This window comes from Rhopalosiphum maidis, chromosome 4 (assembly GCF_003676215.2).
Source record: "Rhopalosiphum maidis isolate BTI-1 chromosome 4, ASM367621v3, whole genome shotgun sequence".
Lineage (NCBI taxonomy): Eukaryota > Metazoa > Arthropoda > Insecta > Hemiptera > Aphididae > Rhopalosiphum > Rhopalosiphum maidis.
Genome location: NC_040880.1, coordinates 38,599,397 through 38,618,717, shown reverse-complemented (window position 1 = coordinate 38,618,717; position 19,321 = coordinate 38,599,397). Strand labels below are relative to the sequence as shown.

At 27.1% G+C, this 19,321-nt stretch overlaps 1 protein-coding gene across 1 annotated transcript in view; it reads right to left on the bottom strand.

Annotated features, from left to right (window-relative positions):
• LOC113560777 (hemicentin-2-like) overlaps positions 1 to 19,321 on the bottom strand; it is a 324,533-nt gene that overhangs the window by 44,830 nt on the left and 260,382 nt on the right. The window contains exon 5 of the mRNA XM_026966838.1: positions 7,010 to 7,118. Within this exon, the coding sequence (XP_026822639.1) occupies positions 7,010 to 7,118 (109 nt within the window). The remainder of the gene's footprint in view (positions 1 to 7,009; positions 7,119 to 19,321) is intronic.

Sequence of the window (19,321 nt, the reverse complement as noted above, 5' to 3'; positions counted from 1 at the left end):
CACAGTACGATTAATCTAGTAATAATTAAGAAAATTTAAATATTTGTACAAATTACCTTAAAAAAATGACAATAATTATTTTATATTATACTTGATTTATAGAAATGTATACTAATAAACTTTTAATTATACTATATATATTTGGAGTAATATAATACTATTGAATTTAATTGTTTGAGTTTAAAATAACAATGTAAATATATATAGACTTTTATTTAATAATTTAATAATAATAATAATACCTACTAAACAAACATAACTAAACAATACCCTCAATTATTTAATCACTTCAGTCGTTATTTATAAATATTTTTAAAATATATTCAGAATACATATTTAAATACCTGTGTCATTTGTATTTGAAATACGTATCAAATACTACCTTTCAAAAATATTTGAATATAAATTTAAATACTTTTTAAAAATATTCAAAATACTTAACAAATATTTTTTTTCCAATAAATTTGATATTGAAATATTTGTATATATATAAAAGTATACAAATACTTAACCTTGTTTAAAAAAAAATAACACCACAATATTTAAATTAAATAGTTAATATCCATATAAATATTTTAATAGGTACCTACCAAGAATTTCAGATTCGAGGCTGACCGTGGTTTGCTTTTGGTTATCTGCTTATTTTACGAAATATTATTATTATGAATTCTTAGAACCATCATAAAGTATTATTGGTCATTGAACTATAATGGTAAACCAAAAAAAAAAGTATTTAGTATTCTGGAATAAAAATACGAAGAAAAAGATGTATTTTATAAGTATTTGAAATATCAAAAACATATTTAAATACAAGTACTCAAATACTTAACAAGAATTAATTTAGTCATATATAATAACAGAATACGGTATATTATTTTAAGTCGAGTACAAGAAACGATCTGAGACCCTACATGTGTAAATATTAATATTTAATGCTGACGCAGCACATACTCCATTTTCATTTAAGTATAAAATACCACTATAACAAATTTGGGGTAACTTTACAATTATTGTTATATGTGTATAAATGTAAAGCAAATAAACTGCCAATATATTCAGAAACTCCATTGCATTTAAACACTGCGTAGTTATAGTGTTTCGACGTTTTTGTCAAAAATATTATTACATTTATAAGAAACTATTTTTATTAAACTGTTATTGAAATAATTATTATAACGCATTTGAAATAATTAACGATAGTTCCTAGTGTTAGATTACAGAAGATGACTAATAATACTGATATTTTTACACAATTAAATTTTTACATTTTGTTTTTTAATCGACTCCGACTTATGTGATTATTTGTTCTTGTTCTTTGATATAGAATTTATTTTATATGTTTATTATTTATTGATGTATTAATTTCCACTGTTAAAAAAATCTTATACGTTATCAATTATTTCATATTTGAATTTTGAAAATTAATTTTTGTATTTCTGGTCATGTTGAACTGTTTAATTTTCTGCGGTTTCTCGCCGATGAATGTTCCTTCATCCTTTATCACTTTTATCGGACGTCATTGATTATACTCCATGGTCGTGTACATAAAGGTTAAAGGTAATAAGATGGTAAACAAAATTCAAATATGAACATTTCTAGTTGTACATGAAAATAAGGGTACTTGTAAATCATTTATAGTAATATACATACGTATTTAATGAAACAAACAAAAATTTCTGAAAATATATTGTATAGAAACTTAATAAATAGCATACTACTACATATACATAAAATATATAAATAGTAAAATACTATAGTTATTAAAATTACTTTGCTTTTGGTACGCAAATAGTTAAAAATTCATTTTTAAGGTATATTTGTATCGTTTCAAATCATATAACAAACCAAAATTCTGAATTTTGATACAACGTATTTTATCTTTAATCATGATTTTATTCTATTTCGTGTACGCGGTATTTAAGTTATTCTATTGTGTTTGATACCAGTATATTATTTACTCTTACTAAAGTAGTAAACAATTTAATTTTTGAAAAAAACTATTTAAACAAAAATTTTTAATATTATGTTTGTTGTTCATATTTATTTATTCATTTTTGTTAAACTCCTTGAACGTTTTTAATCTTATAACGCAATAATTGTTTAATGATTACATTTCGTAAAGAATACTAATAATTTATAACTAAGGAACGGATTTGAATGCTCCAAAAAACAAGGAAAATGCCTTAAAAAATACGATTTAATGCACTCAAAGCAGAATTTTTTTTAAAAAATGCTTATTGTAAATTATAAGTAAGCTTAAATACGATCTTAAATAATTATCATACTTTAAAATTCACTAATTGTATTGTACTTGCATGTATATCAATAGAAATTATTATGTTTTCAATTTTAGAAAAACTAATTAATAATTATCAAAAACTGACTTGAAAAAAATATAATATATAAAAAAAAATACTATAGAATAAGTAACCACTTTGCGCCTCTGCTATATAATACATGCTTTGAGTGTACCACGTCTTTGATTAGGTTACCACAATGAATGTATTACATTTTAATTCAATAATAAATCGTTATTCAAGTACAATGAAAAACAATTTTGAATAGTGAATGAATACGGTTTAACTTATTGGTAACTAAGATTAATGCCTGATTAATTTGAAAAGTACTGAGAAGTTTCATATTTTTACCCACCAAAGTAAAAACTAAATCCAATTTACTATCAGAAACTTTTCTTGAAGTTGTTGACCAGAGCATTTTTTTCTACTAAAAATAGAGTATTCAAAAAAAAAAACAAATAAATTAAAAACAAATTACATATAGTTATAAAATCAATACTTTCATTGCTCCATCAAGAATCTAAAATATAGTTATATTTTATACTATAAATTATATAAAATTTTTAAGATTTGGAAATTATACTTAATTAGTTTTGAAACTTGGAAATAAAATCTGCATAGTGCGTAAAATTAAAAAAAAAACAATGTTCAACGTTCGTTGAATTTAACTTTTGATTTGTTGAATTGAATATTTAAAAAAATGGTTCTAAAAAGTATATAGTTTATTTACTTGAGAAATATAGTAAATATATCTAATACTATTGAAATAAAACAACTGGTCACTTCAATAATAATTTTATTTGAATAATTTAAACATAATATTATACTTGTATTAATATACAGCTGACCATAAATATTGTTAAATTTAAACTATTTTATTTAAAAAAATAAAAGTTTCAAATTTAATAATAAACATGTTTAATTACATAGTGCACTTCCTAATAAAATAAACTATAAATTACTAAAATATTAATACGTATAAAAAAAATAATTTGAAATTTATTTGTCAACTTAAGTGACCTACTGCTGGAATAGTCAAAAACACACAAAAACTATATAAACTCCCAAAAATCGTTTGTCATAACGACCAGACTTTCGGGAATATTTATTAAGAGTGGAGGATTTTGAAATATTTAAAGAAATTAATAAGGTGAAAATGTTTAAAATACAAAATATATATAATATAATATTTGGGTTTACGCAAACATACATTTACGAACAACGCGTGCCACGTCACGTCTCGTCCGTCGACGTAATGATAGACATTTCCGGGTCGGCCATTACCATACATCATTAAAATATTATATGGTGGATGATAAATGATAACAATATGTACAACGATTCAGGACGGATGGTTTACGTTATTATATTAAACAATGGTTAAGATAATATCATCGTGTGGGAATTTATATTGTGAGTATGGACCGTAGCAATACTTATATAATATATTGCGGTCGTTGTAACATGAAATATTTGAAAAGTACAGAACTTTAATCACGCGCCATAACGTATACATCTTAATAAACAACGGAATAATACTATAGTATTATAGTGAGAAGGCGTTTCACTGTTGTATTTTAAAGAGTTTAGTATAGACATCAAACAATTTATTGAAATATATTTTTAAGTATCAATTCAAAGCATCTTACAGTAGGTGGTCCAGCACCATTAGTGTTGTTAATTGATACATATGTAATTATGAAATCATATGGGAAATTCTTTATGTGTTGACGCACATCGGTTTTAAGACTACTTTCAGTGAAAGTTTAGAGTTAAAATACTACTGTAGTAAACCCGACGTACAATTAATTAATATATTATTGAAACAATATACCAATTTTAATATATAATACGGTGTGATCGTGTTAAAACCGACATCAAAAGTCAAACAGTGTTATTTCCATTTCGGCGGAAATTCACCATTAGAATTTCTAAATATTCGAATAATAGGCGAATAGACCAGATAACTAAGTACAACACAACGTTCTCGTTCATCATCGCTAGGAGCCATATAAATTGGATTAGAGTCCCTATAATAGCGTACCTTAAGAAGGTAATACATTACTATATAGACTGACTATTATCCCATCTTGTAAGTAGACTATTGCTCGTCATAGAATTTATCACAACTAAATTGCCATGAGTACATGTCATTGTCAGTCTTGGTAGAGTTAAAGTATATTATTATTTTTATTATATTATTAATAAATTGTCTAATTTATCATTAGTTAAGAATACAAATGTTCTGTTTTTTCACCTACCTCTCTCAACAACACGACAATAAGCTCATATTGAACGTGCTACGTCGTTTAAATAATTATTGTGATAACCGATCGCAGTGTATTGCACAGGGATCACTATACCGTTGTAATAAAAATTACAAATGATATTTTGTAGGGCATCTATAACATAGGTTTATCGTCAAAAGGAGTATCATTTAATTTTCTTAATTAATACGAATATAATATATTAGTATTTTTTTTGTATATAATATATACATGATTAAGCTTTGTACTTGAATTTTATTTCTGCAAAATACTAATCGAAATGCATTATTGAATATAACTATTGCTTTTATAACACATCTGCAGAGTCAATTTAATTCGATTTTAGAATAATTGTGAATATTTTTAATTTATTTTTGTTTCAAGAAAACTGTCGTTGTTTATCAGGCCATCCTAAAGATTTCTTTTCTCTTAGTTTTGCAATAATAACATTACAAAATAACTATTAGTGAATTGATTAACAATTTTTAAGTATTTGCGGTATAACCATGGTAGTAGCATGAATATCTTATAAATATGAGCTTACAAAGTACATTTAATTTTTATAAATTGGGAATAGTCAAAGGAGTAGGGGCCATATTATGGACTGGTTAATAAGGAACTTTTTCTTTTATTTTAGGACAACTTGAAGTTATTCTTTGTACTGAATAGTTATTTAACAGAGGGATAATGGAAATTTGTGATCTAAAGCGATTTCAACTTTTTCATAAATTAGATTTTTAATATACAAAGATAGAATCTTATTGTTCGTTTGAGTTGTAAGTCTGGTAAGCTCTTCAATATTTACTTCAATATTTAAAAAGGAGTTAATATGAAAAATGTCATTGTAATTTTTTAAATAAATATAGGTAGTTACAACGTATATGTTTATATAATAATATATTTAATATTTATATTATGGATACCGAACCAGAAAATGCCGGAGATCAACGTCAGCGAGACGCATTATGCGTATATCATTCCAGCCCAATGTGACTGCACGACGTCATCCCTGAATTCCGAGTGGATTAAAAAAAAATAGCTTGGCCGGCCTAAAGCACATTTCGGTCGTTCGAGATTCATCAATTTCAATTTAAGTTGTTTTTTTTAATTGAACGCATATAGTATAACAGCTAATATAATAGCCATAAGTGACGGTCTAGGACTTAAAAAATACCATACTCCTATCGCGGCATACCAAGCACACAATCACGGGACATTTGGTAATTTCGGCAAAAATCGAAATAGAACCCAACTCTATCTTCACCAATAAACTGCGGTTCTGCACGTGTGACGAGGCTGTATAATAATTATAATATTATAATTTTATGACTCACGTCTGAACCCCGTGGTTCGGTGATTATAATATGGTGTTTCAAATGTTGGACCATTATTAAATTATCGTTATAATTACTGTGGTCAGTGCCCCATCGTCCACAATTACAAACAACAATTTTTCAAATTTTTTCCGAATGATTTCGTTAAACTGAAATCTAAATAGAGCATCACGAGTTCGTCGGGCATCCCCTGCTCCTCATCTGAATTTAAATATTTATAATTATATTTAAAAACGTATTAATTAATCGATTCGATGTTTGATGTACCTACTTCATACATAAACATATTTATAGGAAGTGCTTCGAAATATAAAATTAAAAATATGATCCGTCATCAACTCATGAAATTAAACCATATTGTAGTAAACTAGTTACCAAGTTTAGTATTTGTTATTTACTGATATTATTATAGTATTGTATTTTTAAAATATATTATCATATTTTAATATATACATTAATAAGTAAATAAATTATTCTTTCGCCAAAAAATATTTTTCTATATATCACACTATACCATTGGACTACTTCAGTGTTTCCCAACTGTCAGCCGATGCGAAGGGTTCCGTGAGAAATTTGAGAAAATATTTATTAATTAATAATAATTTTGATTTGAATTATGATTTGAACATAGAAAAGCTACAAAAATTATACGTGGGTACCACAAAACGTTCAAGCTCCTGCAAAGGTTCCGCGAGTAAAATAAGTTGGGAAACACTGGACTACTCAATACAATTATGTATACGCATACAAATCTTATTATAGTTATAAGATTACATTTTTCCCTCCAATGTAAAAATATAAATTTTTATAATTACTGAAAAACACGTTTTTTTTTTTTTTACTTAATACATTTTAAACGCGTTTTCTCTTTTGTTTCAGTAGGTAATATAGGAAAAAGGTATTTCGTTGTATTCACCTTTTATAATTTATCATGTTTTAAATTGAATTAACAAATCATTTTTATTGTTCATTACATAATATGAGTTAAAAGATAATTAATAATAATATAGCAAACAAATTAATTTTCATTAATTATTCATGATCAAAATTACATAAGCACATTTAAAATTTTAAATATGATTTTCGTTAGCTAATATACGTGACTACTTACCGACAACTTTTAAATTGATAAAAATGCTTTTCGGTGGATGTGATGATATTTGACACTCGTACAAACCGGCATCTCGTAGCTGAACGTATTTTATTTGTAGTGTCCAATCCTAAAATAATAAAGTATAATATTATATTAATTTAAATTTACTATGTAGAAATACAATTATTAGAGGTGAAATAGACTTGAAAGGATAATTTTTCGTCGCTTTTCCTCTTGATATTTTACAGAAAACAAACGATACCTTACAATCGAGTACTACAATGTTTTTCAATCATTAAAATGTTTTTATTATTACAATGACTTCATTAAATAATAAATACACGAATCTGTAAATTATTTGATTCGTAATTAAATGTGGCTATAAATTATACAATACGTATGTTCGTCAACTATAAACAATTTGGTAACTTTATTGTATTAAGAAAACTGTTCAAACTGTTTAATAGGTAAGTATCAATCATTGGCTCAATTCATCCAAAACACGTTCCCAATTTCATTATTTATAAATACACATACATTTAATACATTTTTTTTTTTCATTATCCTAGAAGCTTTTGTATAAATTAATTAAAATGCCTTCCACAACTCTCGTTCTATCTCAACAACTTTGGACAAATGGTTGGTCACATCTGCTGTTCTGTTCAGTCCGGTATACAATCTGTCAAACAGTTGACGAATCGTTGTGGACTATTGTGGTATACTGGTATCCTCGTGCTGGCAGCCGTTAGCGTTAAAACAAGATGGTGGATTTTTTTAGTAATTTCGTTGTAACACAAAGTTAAAATATAAATTATAATTTGGAAAACTTTTTATAGTGTATGCATTGGCAAAAATGAATTCATTAAAAAAAAAAAAAACAAATCTTAAAATATTGAAATGTTGTATACTGATATCACAATATTACTATTGTTGAAATGAGATTTAAAATTAAGATGCAAAGAATAAAATATATCGCAGCTAGATAACATATTTAAAAAATTAAAATTTTCATAGTACAATATTAATAATTTTTACGATTAATTTTATTTAACTCTTGAATCTAAAAATTAATTTGTTAAATTATTTGCAAAAAACTATTTTTATTGAAAGGAATTTATAGTTTCTAAAATTAATTAGTCGTGATAACTATATAAAATTAACTAGGTAGGTGTATACAATTCGTATTTTTAGTCTTGTTATTATTGAAGTATCTATATTGAAAAGAAAACTCTTCGTACGTTTGAAAAGATTCCATAGGCAATACAATTATCTACGCTCCATCCCATAGATTATTAGAGTACCAACTTACCTACCTAATACAGAAAAATAGTTGCTACAGGTCTTTCTGAACTTAAGAAATAATAATATTGTTGGACGAGTACTTGATGTACCCGACTGTCTACAAACTTTTAACGAAACGATATATATAATAATACGTTTGAAAAAACTTACAACAATTTTTATCTTCTCGGGGCACGGGTTATTTATTTAAAATACATTTCTTGTCGACCTAAAAGTTTACGCTAATGTTCAGATTTTACGTATAGCCTTCACGAACCGACGGAATAATAAGTAATAACAGTGTCTGTAAGTAATTTATACAATTTGTAACGCATCTTCGCTAACTCGATAATCGCGCATTTTTACGACGGCGCGACGGCGTAATAATAATAACAATAATAATAATAATATCTATCGACTAGTTAATATTAATATGCGCAGCAACGAACCGTTATTGACGTAGGTACGAAATAAAAACAGAGGCTCTCATCAAATGCTCACAGACCGGGACGATTACCTTGGTCCTGGACTAAAACAACTAAATCTTGGGTAATTTTCGTCGGGGTTACGCAAGAGTCGTGAGAGTACTTATCTTTCGATGCACGTACGTTGTGCGATCTACACAAGTCGGAAGCCAACCAGGCGAAATCACGCAGTGTTCATGTTTTACTTTGAAACAGAAACAGCTAGTGTATGGTATATGGGTACCTAAATCAACACTCGCGCAATAAACATTGCAATGTTCGGTCCCATTTTAATTTTAACCTATGTTTAAAAGGTATTACAACCGTAGTATGACGTAATTGCAATGCATCACAGTAGGTAGGTACCTAAGAATATTATTTATATTAATACGCATTTTTTTTTATTATTATCGATTTACTTATATGTCTGTCATCACTTTTTGGAGCAGTATAATAATGAAATAATGATTTTATAATATATTCAACTTTTAGGGTTATTTCTGGCTAAAATTAGATATAATTAGTACTTTGACGGCTCAACAGTAAAAAAAAAATATATATAGCACTTTTTAAATAGGTAATTAAGAAAAACAAAAGATAAAATCATAACGGAAATTTTTACACAAAAGTATTTTTTAATAAATTGATTTTGTTTTTATTTTAATTTTAATTAAAAATAATGAATTTTAAAGACTTAATGATCAACAAATATTTATTAAACTGTTTTAACTTAATATAAAAATAAGGAATTTCCTATGTTATCTTACTTTTTTAAAATTTCCTATTCACGTATTATATATTTATTGTTTGTGCGTAAAAAATATTGGAAATTAAATATAAAAATGCATTAGAGTATTTTTTTTAAAAATATATTTGAATTTCAAATTAAGAAATTAGAAATTTAAACAAGTAATGGGATCCTCATCCTTTCCTTTAATTTTTATTTTTTATTGTTTACATAATGCCTATAGATATTTTATCTTCGAATACCTACACATGATTTTTTTAGTTTACGATAATATTAAATATAAAATACACGTAAATTATAATGATAATAAAATTATAATATTATAATATTAAAACATTTGTTTTTTCTTTCATTTATATCATCATGGTCATTTTTCAATTACGTTTCAATGGTTATGATAATGATCACTTGAGTGTTTCTCATCATGTATATTATATTCCATTCTAAATTATATATTGCTATATACTTGAACCTGTGGAAGGTTAATCAATTGCCGAGGATTTACCGTTGTCAAGATTGAAACGAGTAGGCTTGCCATTATTCATTACCTAGAATTAGTTCGTCATTATCTAAAATGTTTTCCATTACTTATACCTAGTTTTTAATATCTCATTGAATGGATTTTTGTTTCTCGTCATTACTGTAGATTCTTGATTCGTTATCACGGACAATAATGCTCTGAAAATGTTCTTGTATGTACCCATTCCAGTTAATCTGTTTTTATCACTCAGTGTTATTAATAATTTAAATGTTATTAAATCGATTATTTATAACGGCTCTCGGATTAGAGCCGTTTAAATAGTTTGAATTGAACACAATTAATTGAACTATTATGTGTTTGATTGAATACTTTTTACTTTGTTTAAGATATTCTTGTATTGTATCTAAACGGCGCGCCATTACCCTGCTTCGAGTTAAACTGAGCTAAGACGAGTGTATTGACCAATATCCAAATTCCTGTGCCTTAAATATTTACCTTATAACATATCACGAAACATGCATCAAAATTATAAATAAATACACAGTTATTTTACATTGTATAATCAAACAGAACCAATATGTATAACTATTTTTGTTGAGATAAAATTATGAGTACAATAAATCCTGTTTATGAACATGTTGTATTAACCTTATTGTGAGATAATTCATTAATCTCTCCTCGTCGATAATTCAAGACAAATACATAAATCTCGACCTTGTTATAATATTATTATATCTATTTATACAAAATAGTATGTGTAATAATTGTGTTAAAACAAAATAAGCATACAAATAAAATGAGAGTTTTCATGTTGCGAATAGTTCAGCCGGCGAAATTCCAATTCAAAATTAAGAAAAGCATACTGTATCACTCATATACATTATACATTATACTCATATACGCCATTACGTAATAATGTCATTGGTACTAAATCCGTACTTTTTAAATATTAAAATACTTGTTTTGTATTTCAAATACGTTTGAAGAACTCTCAAAAAAAAATATTTAAACCATACTTGAAATATTTATTTTATGAATTTATACTTCAAAATACAAGTACTAGAAAAATAAGCAAGAATATTATTGTATGCTAAATTCTAGAAGAATTTTTTTGACGACTTTATCTCATCTCACTTGAAAACATATTCGGTAATCATGAATAAATATTTATGTATAACAAAAACCTTACTTGGACATACATTTCGTTCCTGAAGAGGTATTATACCCTAAGACAATTAAAATGTACCTATTCAAAAATGTTTGCAATATGTTTTAAATGTACTTAAATTTATATTTAAAATTTAAATACTTATTAGAAAATATCTTACAACATTTTTTAAATAAATTTCAAAAGCATAATAATTGTAACAATTATGTAAATGTAGACCATACTATTAATAATGAGTAATTATAATATTATACAATATACATGTATTTACATGCAATACACTTTAACTTTAAGCACTTGTAAGTTGTAATCATAATAAATAATGAATAATTTATAATTATTACTTGTAATCGACGGAAAAACAAATTATAATTAAGAATTTTATATTAGGTCAAAAAATTCACGTAACTCGCGTTACAATTGTGTATAATATATAGTATAATAATAAGTTGTATGGTGGTGCACAATCAATATAGTTCGCTTTATCGCCGTTAATTATTTTTTAATTTGTTCATTAGACTTATTTTAAAGTATTGTGTTAATTTTGTTTGTATTGTTTATTATTTTTTTTTTTTTTTTTTTTTTTAGTAAAACGAATAACGCGACGGACCGAACACTTTTTAATTACTTAATGCTTACAACTCGAACATCTCTTGAGGGTTTATTTTTAGATGAATGGTTTGAAAAAAAATTTTTTTTATACAGGTACCATAGGCACAATAATTTCTTCGACGAAAATTAAATATTTGTACAGGATAATTCGACAAATCAACTTCACTTCCCATTGTAACCTTTAATAATGTATTTATTAAAATCCAAATTTTTAATTATGTTTAAGATTATATTTTCAAATACTTAGTTATTTGATTAAATCTAAAGAGAATTGCAAACTTATTTTGTTTCAAATGAGAACTATCCTTTTTGACTGTAAACTGTTAAGTAAATATAAGTAATATGATGTTGATGCGTCTAAATCTCTAAATTATAATTCGATTGAATATGTTTCAAATCATTAAACCCCGTGTACCTATAAATTACGTTCTAAATATAATTATACCTTATGATAGGTTTAAAATAAATGGGATTTTGAACATTTTAAAAACTATATTATAATCAATATTAAACTTATAAAAAATTTTTAAAAATTTTCTGAATACAATAACTAATAAAATAATAATAAATATTATACTTATTTTACATTGTATATATAAAACTATCATTAAGGATTATATAATCTTAACTATGAAGATACAATTAATAACACAGATTTAATCAATTTATACAATGTATATATATATATAATATATATGTATAAGAAAATTTTCGAAAATTTTTACAAATCTACAAAATTAAATTATTTGGTAAATAAAAGACTTTATATTGTCAAGGACATTTCTCATTAAATTTGAATTATATAAAAATCTAAATATTATAAAATAATAAATAATGGTCTACAAATGGCCAGTATATATACTTAAACATTTCTGATATCATAATTTTAATAAATACACTGTTAAAGGTTGAAATTCGGGCGACTATGGATGAACATACTGAGCATGTTCGATACATTATATATATATATATATATATATCAATATGTATAGCTACTGGCTGTGCACCTCATATCCTCGTACAGTATACAACAATAAGCCGATATTTAATAATTATATTATAATTTACTTTCTTTCATTCTCAGGCAATACTGAAATATCGACTTTATCCACAGGCACAGAGTACCGTGTTTTTACAGTTTTATCACAATGTAATAATATTGTGTAGGAGCTACCCGCCTGCGCTCCACGACGCATATTACATTTTGCTTCAGCCAGACATAATAATGGTTCGACTAATAGCAGAGCATAGTATAATAGGTCTAGATATATTATTATGTATCGGTATTCGTTCAGGAAATTGGCCAGACACTGGTCAACCGGGATTGTGTGTCGTCGTCATTTGGCATAATAATATGTAGTCGATCACTGTCTGATCTCGGGTCACATTTGCGGGTAATGAATAGGTATATATATTTATTTTATTATTTGCATTATTATTATTCATTATTGTGTTTTTCTGTTGAACTTCGACGTATTATAATACTATTTCAGTAGAGTTATTGTACATGCATACGCTGTCCGATAAGACAATCGACCGGCCAGCCGGTCATCCATGTGCGCCACGGCGAACGTTACGAGGACTCGTATTGTTATATTATACAATTACAATATATTATACATTTTATTATGTCGAACGAAAATTGTTAAATTAAAAAAAAATCGTCAACAAACAAACAAACTGAAACAAAATATACGTCGTATTTCCTTGTGTATGTGTGTGTATTGTATATACAATGCGTACCTATCGAGTGAATCGAAACGATTATTTTATTATTTGGGATAATTGCATCATGTAAAAATATATAGCGATAATAATTATTCGATTATTGTAATATCACAATATAACACGATATGAAAGAATAAATGCATTTTTTGCGATTGACGATTGTGCATTAAAATTAGAAACAAAACAAGTTGGGAAAGTTCACATTTTGAGAGCGTCAGAGCGTGCTAAGTTCTCTAAGGTTTCTAAACGTATTATAATACAACGCGTGAACGCAATAAACTACATAATTCTATACACAATTTAAAAATCGTGACCTTTAGAGTTTAATATACAACAATATTATACTAACTATGTATCAGTAGCTATGGATGGTAATTAAATATCTTAATACAAACGATCGTAACTATATATGTATATATTATAAAATGGTAACTAACGAACAGACTGACACAGAGAGTGTTCTAAACTTAAGGGATTCCACAATACGGTTTGTCGGATCAAAATTGAATTTAACACATTCCAACGTACTGATTTCAGTTTATTTACTCCGATTATAGTTTTGAAAACATATTTGAATTTATTATGAAGGCGATTTTGAATCCTTCGAGTCTATAATATTTAAACAGAAAATGTTAAATCTATATTTTTCTCCTTTGATACTTCTAATAATAATTTTTTTTTAAGTTTCAAATGAGATTTTTTATTTTTAAGAATAATAGACTAAAAATGTGACTCAAAGAATCCAAACAAAAACAAAAAAATAAATTCTGTTTTCATAACTATTATCAGTGTAACAGCTCGGTATGTTGGAACTTGTTTAGATTTAAATGATTTATAGCATTTAGCTATGAAAAAATTTCGATCTTATAGTTATTGTTTATTAGTACGATACGTCCGTGCGAATGCGTAACACTTATCCCACTCGCTATCGAAGAATTCAATAAAGATTTCCTAATAAAATCAAATAAATTATTAACCGATTAAAACTCAATTATCAGTATTGCAGTAGGTCGAAACGCACATAGGTGTATTATTTCATATTATCATCCGCTCCAAAAAACAGTAATGTCAAATCCCCTCGAAATTAGAAACCTAAAACAGTGAGTGTATGCAATTTTAGATTTGATAGGTAAAGACATTTTTTCATTTTTTTCTGCGATTTGAATAATATTTATAATATTTGATATTATACCGTCAACAGAGTTTAACATAATCCAAAAAATATTTACACTAATATGTTACACGGTTCCCCGCCTTTGCCACGACCGATCATGCTCGCGGAGCTACGCGGTACACACCTCCTCACATCGCTCAACGATCGCATAGGTCGAGCGATTCGTGGAGGAAGGAGCAAGGATATCGCATGCGACTAACACTACCCAACCCGGTGGTGGTACGCGGTGGTGTCTTGTATCACCCCCACGGGGTCCGTGATACCTCAGATCAACGCGCCTCGTATTCGTAATGCATACATGCCGGAGCGCGATTCCCGAGGCTCTAGTGACACGCTGGGAAACGCATCGACCCTGCTGCTTCCAGGAATTCACGACAGACACATTCCGACCCAGACAAAGCCATCGATCGAGGGTCCTGCGTCGTTTCCAGACACCCGAAGCTCCGGCGGCTCCGCTGAGAAAATGCACCAACCCTGCCACCTGCAGCAGCTACAGGAAGCAGCCTGTGTGCATCTCACTAGTGTGCCGGTAAAATATGGCTGAGAACAGAGTTGTTTAATAGTGATTAAGGAAGTTCAATTAATATTTATTTTCTCCGACGTTACTATATAATATTCAATGATTTGTATCGAACGATTGGGCACGATATTTGGTATACTTACCCGGTTCAAGTATCAAATTAAAAACGCACGTATAGAGTTTTATCGACCAGGACAGTAGATTAAGTCATTTTGGTCTATAATTTTTTAATCATGGAGGAGTCGAAGATGTGTTTTTAAAATTAACGACGTTGATAATAAGGTAAAAGAAAAAATAATTGCCGAAAATACAAATAGTCAACAATAATATTATATTAATAGGTATGTGATACAAAATTCAGCTAATTTGTTAAAATATTTAGAATATATTATTATGATATAGCGTTATCCAAGAATTTGACGTAGTTAAATGTAACTTATTATTTATTACTCCCCTCCCCCATTATTTATATAGTCACATATTTGTTACGAGATAATAATAATAATTATTATTATATTATTATAATATTATTTATAAAATATAAATATTTTGATCATATATTTAATTCATATATACAAATTAAAGGGTGTAACAAATCGACTTGATAAGAAAAAAAATTATGCTACTTAAACGTATGATAACATCTGTTAATATTATACGATGAGAAAATAATTTTAAAAATATACTAATTTCATTAAATTCTCAAAAATCATATTTTTAAAAAAGTTATTACATTCCAAATTAATTCGATCAAAAAATATTAATATTTTGAAAAAATTCTAAAAAATAAACTACTTATTGACTTAGATAAATCTTTTTACCATCAAAATTTTTCTTATAATTAAATTCAAAAATTTGCTATTTTAAATTTATCCAAAAAAAAATTAAATCAAATTTCCATTTTTTATTTTCAGTACTAAAAAATAGACATAAAAAAAAATTAAATTATACATGTATTAGCGCTAAGGTCTCTTAATGATAAATAAAAAAAAAATTGAAAATATTAATTAGAACAATAGTTATTCCAAAAATCAGTTTTATCTGTTAAATCTTGTATATTACAATATTACATATTGTATTCATGATAGAAATAATTATAATATAATACAACTATGATAAACATTTTGTTACCCTCCACTCGACATAAAAAACAAGATATGAACCATTCTTGAAAATAATCTGGTTACGTTACTGACATTTCCCCTTAATATAATATAAAAGCTTTTACTTATAAAAAAATATCAATTTTAATTAAAAAAAAATATTATGATTATATTATTATCTTATTATATTTGCTTAATTTATTTATAATTCCCTCTCTTATTTCAATACTACAGCATAGGTATATTTTTATTATTACATTAATGTGTATATGTGTGTAAATACTAAATAGTATCTAAATGTATACAACCGAATACTCACAAGTAGATAATAAATTCGATCTCATTGGATTTGGATATTATGTTATCATAGTATGCATTATAAATAGGACAAATAGGTACCTACCTATATGCTGTTATAGCTATAAACAAGTATAAGTAATTGTTATTTCTCTTACGGTGACATTTAAAAATTATTTGAAATAGACTTTTACTACCTTATGAAAAGAATAATGACTCAAACTCTCAATAACCCCCAACCAAACTTAATGAAATTAAAAGCACTACCTATCTACTCTATCTACGGCAATTCCCTAAAACAACACAAGAAAACACGAGACCATCATTAACAACCTCAGAACAGGACATATGCATTTCACACACCCCCAACACTTAATAAAAATAGAAGATCCTCCTATTCTAATATATGACCTATATGTATCAAAGTATCATCAGTGACGCCTCCTAAAAGTTTAACACATTTTCACCAAATTCATAATACACGAGAAGGAAAGGAGCTCATTGGAAATATCCAACCACTTTTTAAAAGCTCTAAAACCGGAAAGCATACAATAATCTCAAACTACTTGAATTCATATCAAGAACTAAATTCATTAACCAAATATGTAATAGGTACCTATTATATATATATACACGTTATATACCTATAATTTAATTTGTATACAAATACCATTATAAATATAATAATATAATATAATCCAAAATTAATGCTTCGTTCTATAAACTTAGATTCAGTGTATGGTTACTAATATCTATTTTTTAACCACTGCATGTAAGTTGAACTACTGTTCGCACATGACTGGGCTTCCGTCATAGGCGTGCCCTCGAGGGGTTCGGGTGTGCCTGGACACCCCCTGTCATGTAATTGGGGCCCTAAAATTTAAATCCTATAATATATATATAGGTCCGTATTTTTACTAATGTTACTAGAATAAAAATGATATTTTTTCTAAAATATGTTGTAAAAAATTATGTTTTAAGATAAAAAATAACAATATAACTTAAAATATTTTTAATTTGCGCGGTAAAACTTATTATGATTATAACAGCAAGATGTTATTGACTACAAAAGTAAAAATAATAAATAAAATATATTGCAATTATCTTGAAAATAGATTTTAGTTCCAACTACCTCATGAAATATTATATAACTACATTGTACTAGTAATAGTAGTAATACTAATATACTATTGAATAATATGTGATATAATGTAAGTAATGTTTATTCATACATTATAATTTATTAAAATATGTACATGTCTGTTAAGAGGGCCCAAATTAAGAAAAGGGCCTGAAAAAATTGTAGGCACCCCCTAAATTCAGGTCTGCGCACGCCTATGGCCTCCGCGCAGCAACGTTTATTGATATCAACAAAGTACGACCGTATAAAGCGATTATCGTTCTATTTGGAAGACTAAAGACTGCTTTTCTTAGCACTTATGGATAGTGTGTATTTGCAGCAGTCTCCAACAATCATTGAGTAATCAGCTTTCATGGATGATGGGATAGGAACTAGGAACACGGTACTCCTTACAAATCAACTTTCACTACGATATAGTATATGATTAATCGCCAGCTCGGAAACACGGTTTATCCTCATCGTCTCTTTTCGGACCGACTGTAATCAGTGGCCCTATACACTGTGAGGTTCACTCTAAGCCTTTACCACAGTAAGGTACTAAGGTCAATCGGACAGGGTGCAGAACAAAGTATTGACAAGCTGCAACACACATAGCCTCACATTTAACTTTTTTGCTAAGAGCATGTTTAAAATAATCTATATTGTAACGTTAAGTGACTTAAACAAAATAAACAAATGCTACAAGAGTACACAACCAACAAAATACAAATATTGGCTGTTATTATAACACTAGCTGTTATCTCATATTATGTATTATTATAAGCAACGAAATAATTAGGCTTGTTTTCGTCTAATATTATTAAAATTCATACTTGTTTGAGTCAATATACCTACATAATAATAACGTTTCATAAAATTACCGATACTGTCATAAAATATATACCTAGGTATAGGTAACCAATATTCAATAAATAAGTTTTTAATTTTCAAATATTTAGTATGCAGATCGTTTGTGTACAATTCGATTTCGTTTGAATTATAGATTAAATAACTATATTAAAGGTAATACTATTTGAATGCGAGCGCAATTGATATAGCGAGGTATTGACCGTAAAAAATAAGGAGCGCAATATCGGTACGTTGACCGCTAAACTAAAATTTTGTCTTGGTTGCAATTGGTCCCATGCCCGTAAATATTAGGTATAGTTATTTTTTTATTGTATAGGTAGCAAAAATATATTGCACTAGGTACTTTTGTTATGCTTTACATGAAATTACACATAGGTAGGTAGTTATTACCATAATGATTACCTTCTCCCTATATTATACTCGTGCAGTTACGGTTTTATAGAATTCTATAATACCTACCCACGTATTATTGTGATTACAATAATAGTGTATTAACCGAATTGAAATTTATATTGTTGTTATTTTAATGTTATATGTAAGTTGTAGGTATATCATTCCGTGATTAAATTGTATAAAGTGTTTTTATGTTTTAGGTACTTGATTTGCTATAGATATGTTGTAAAAAAATGGTACCAAACTACAAACTATATCGTTGGTACCTTTAGTCCATAATAATTCGTACATAGGCACTAATATTGCAATACACTAGCCAATATAGGTCAATGTGGTACACGTATGTTTGTAAATTGTAACTACCACTTACT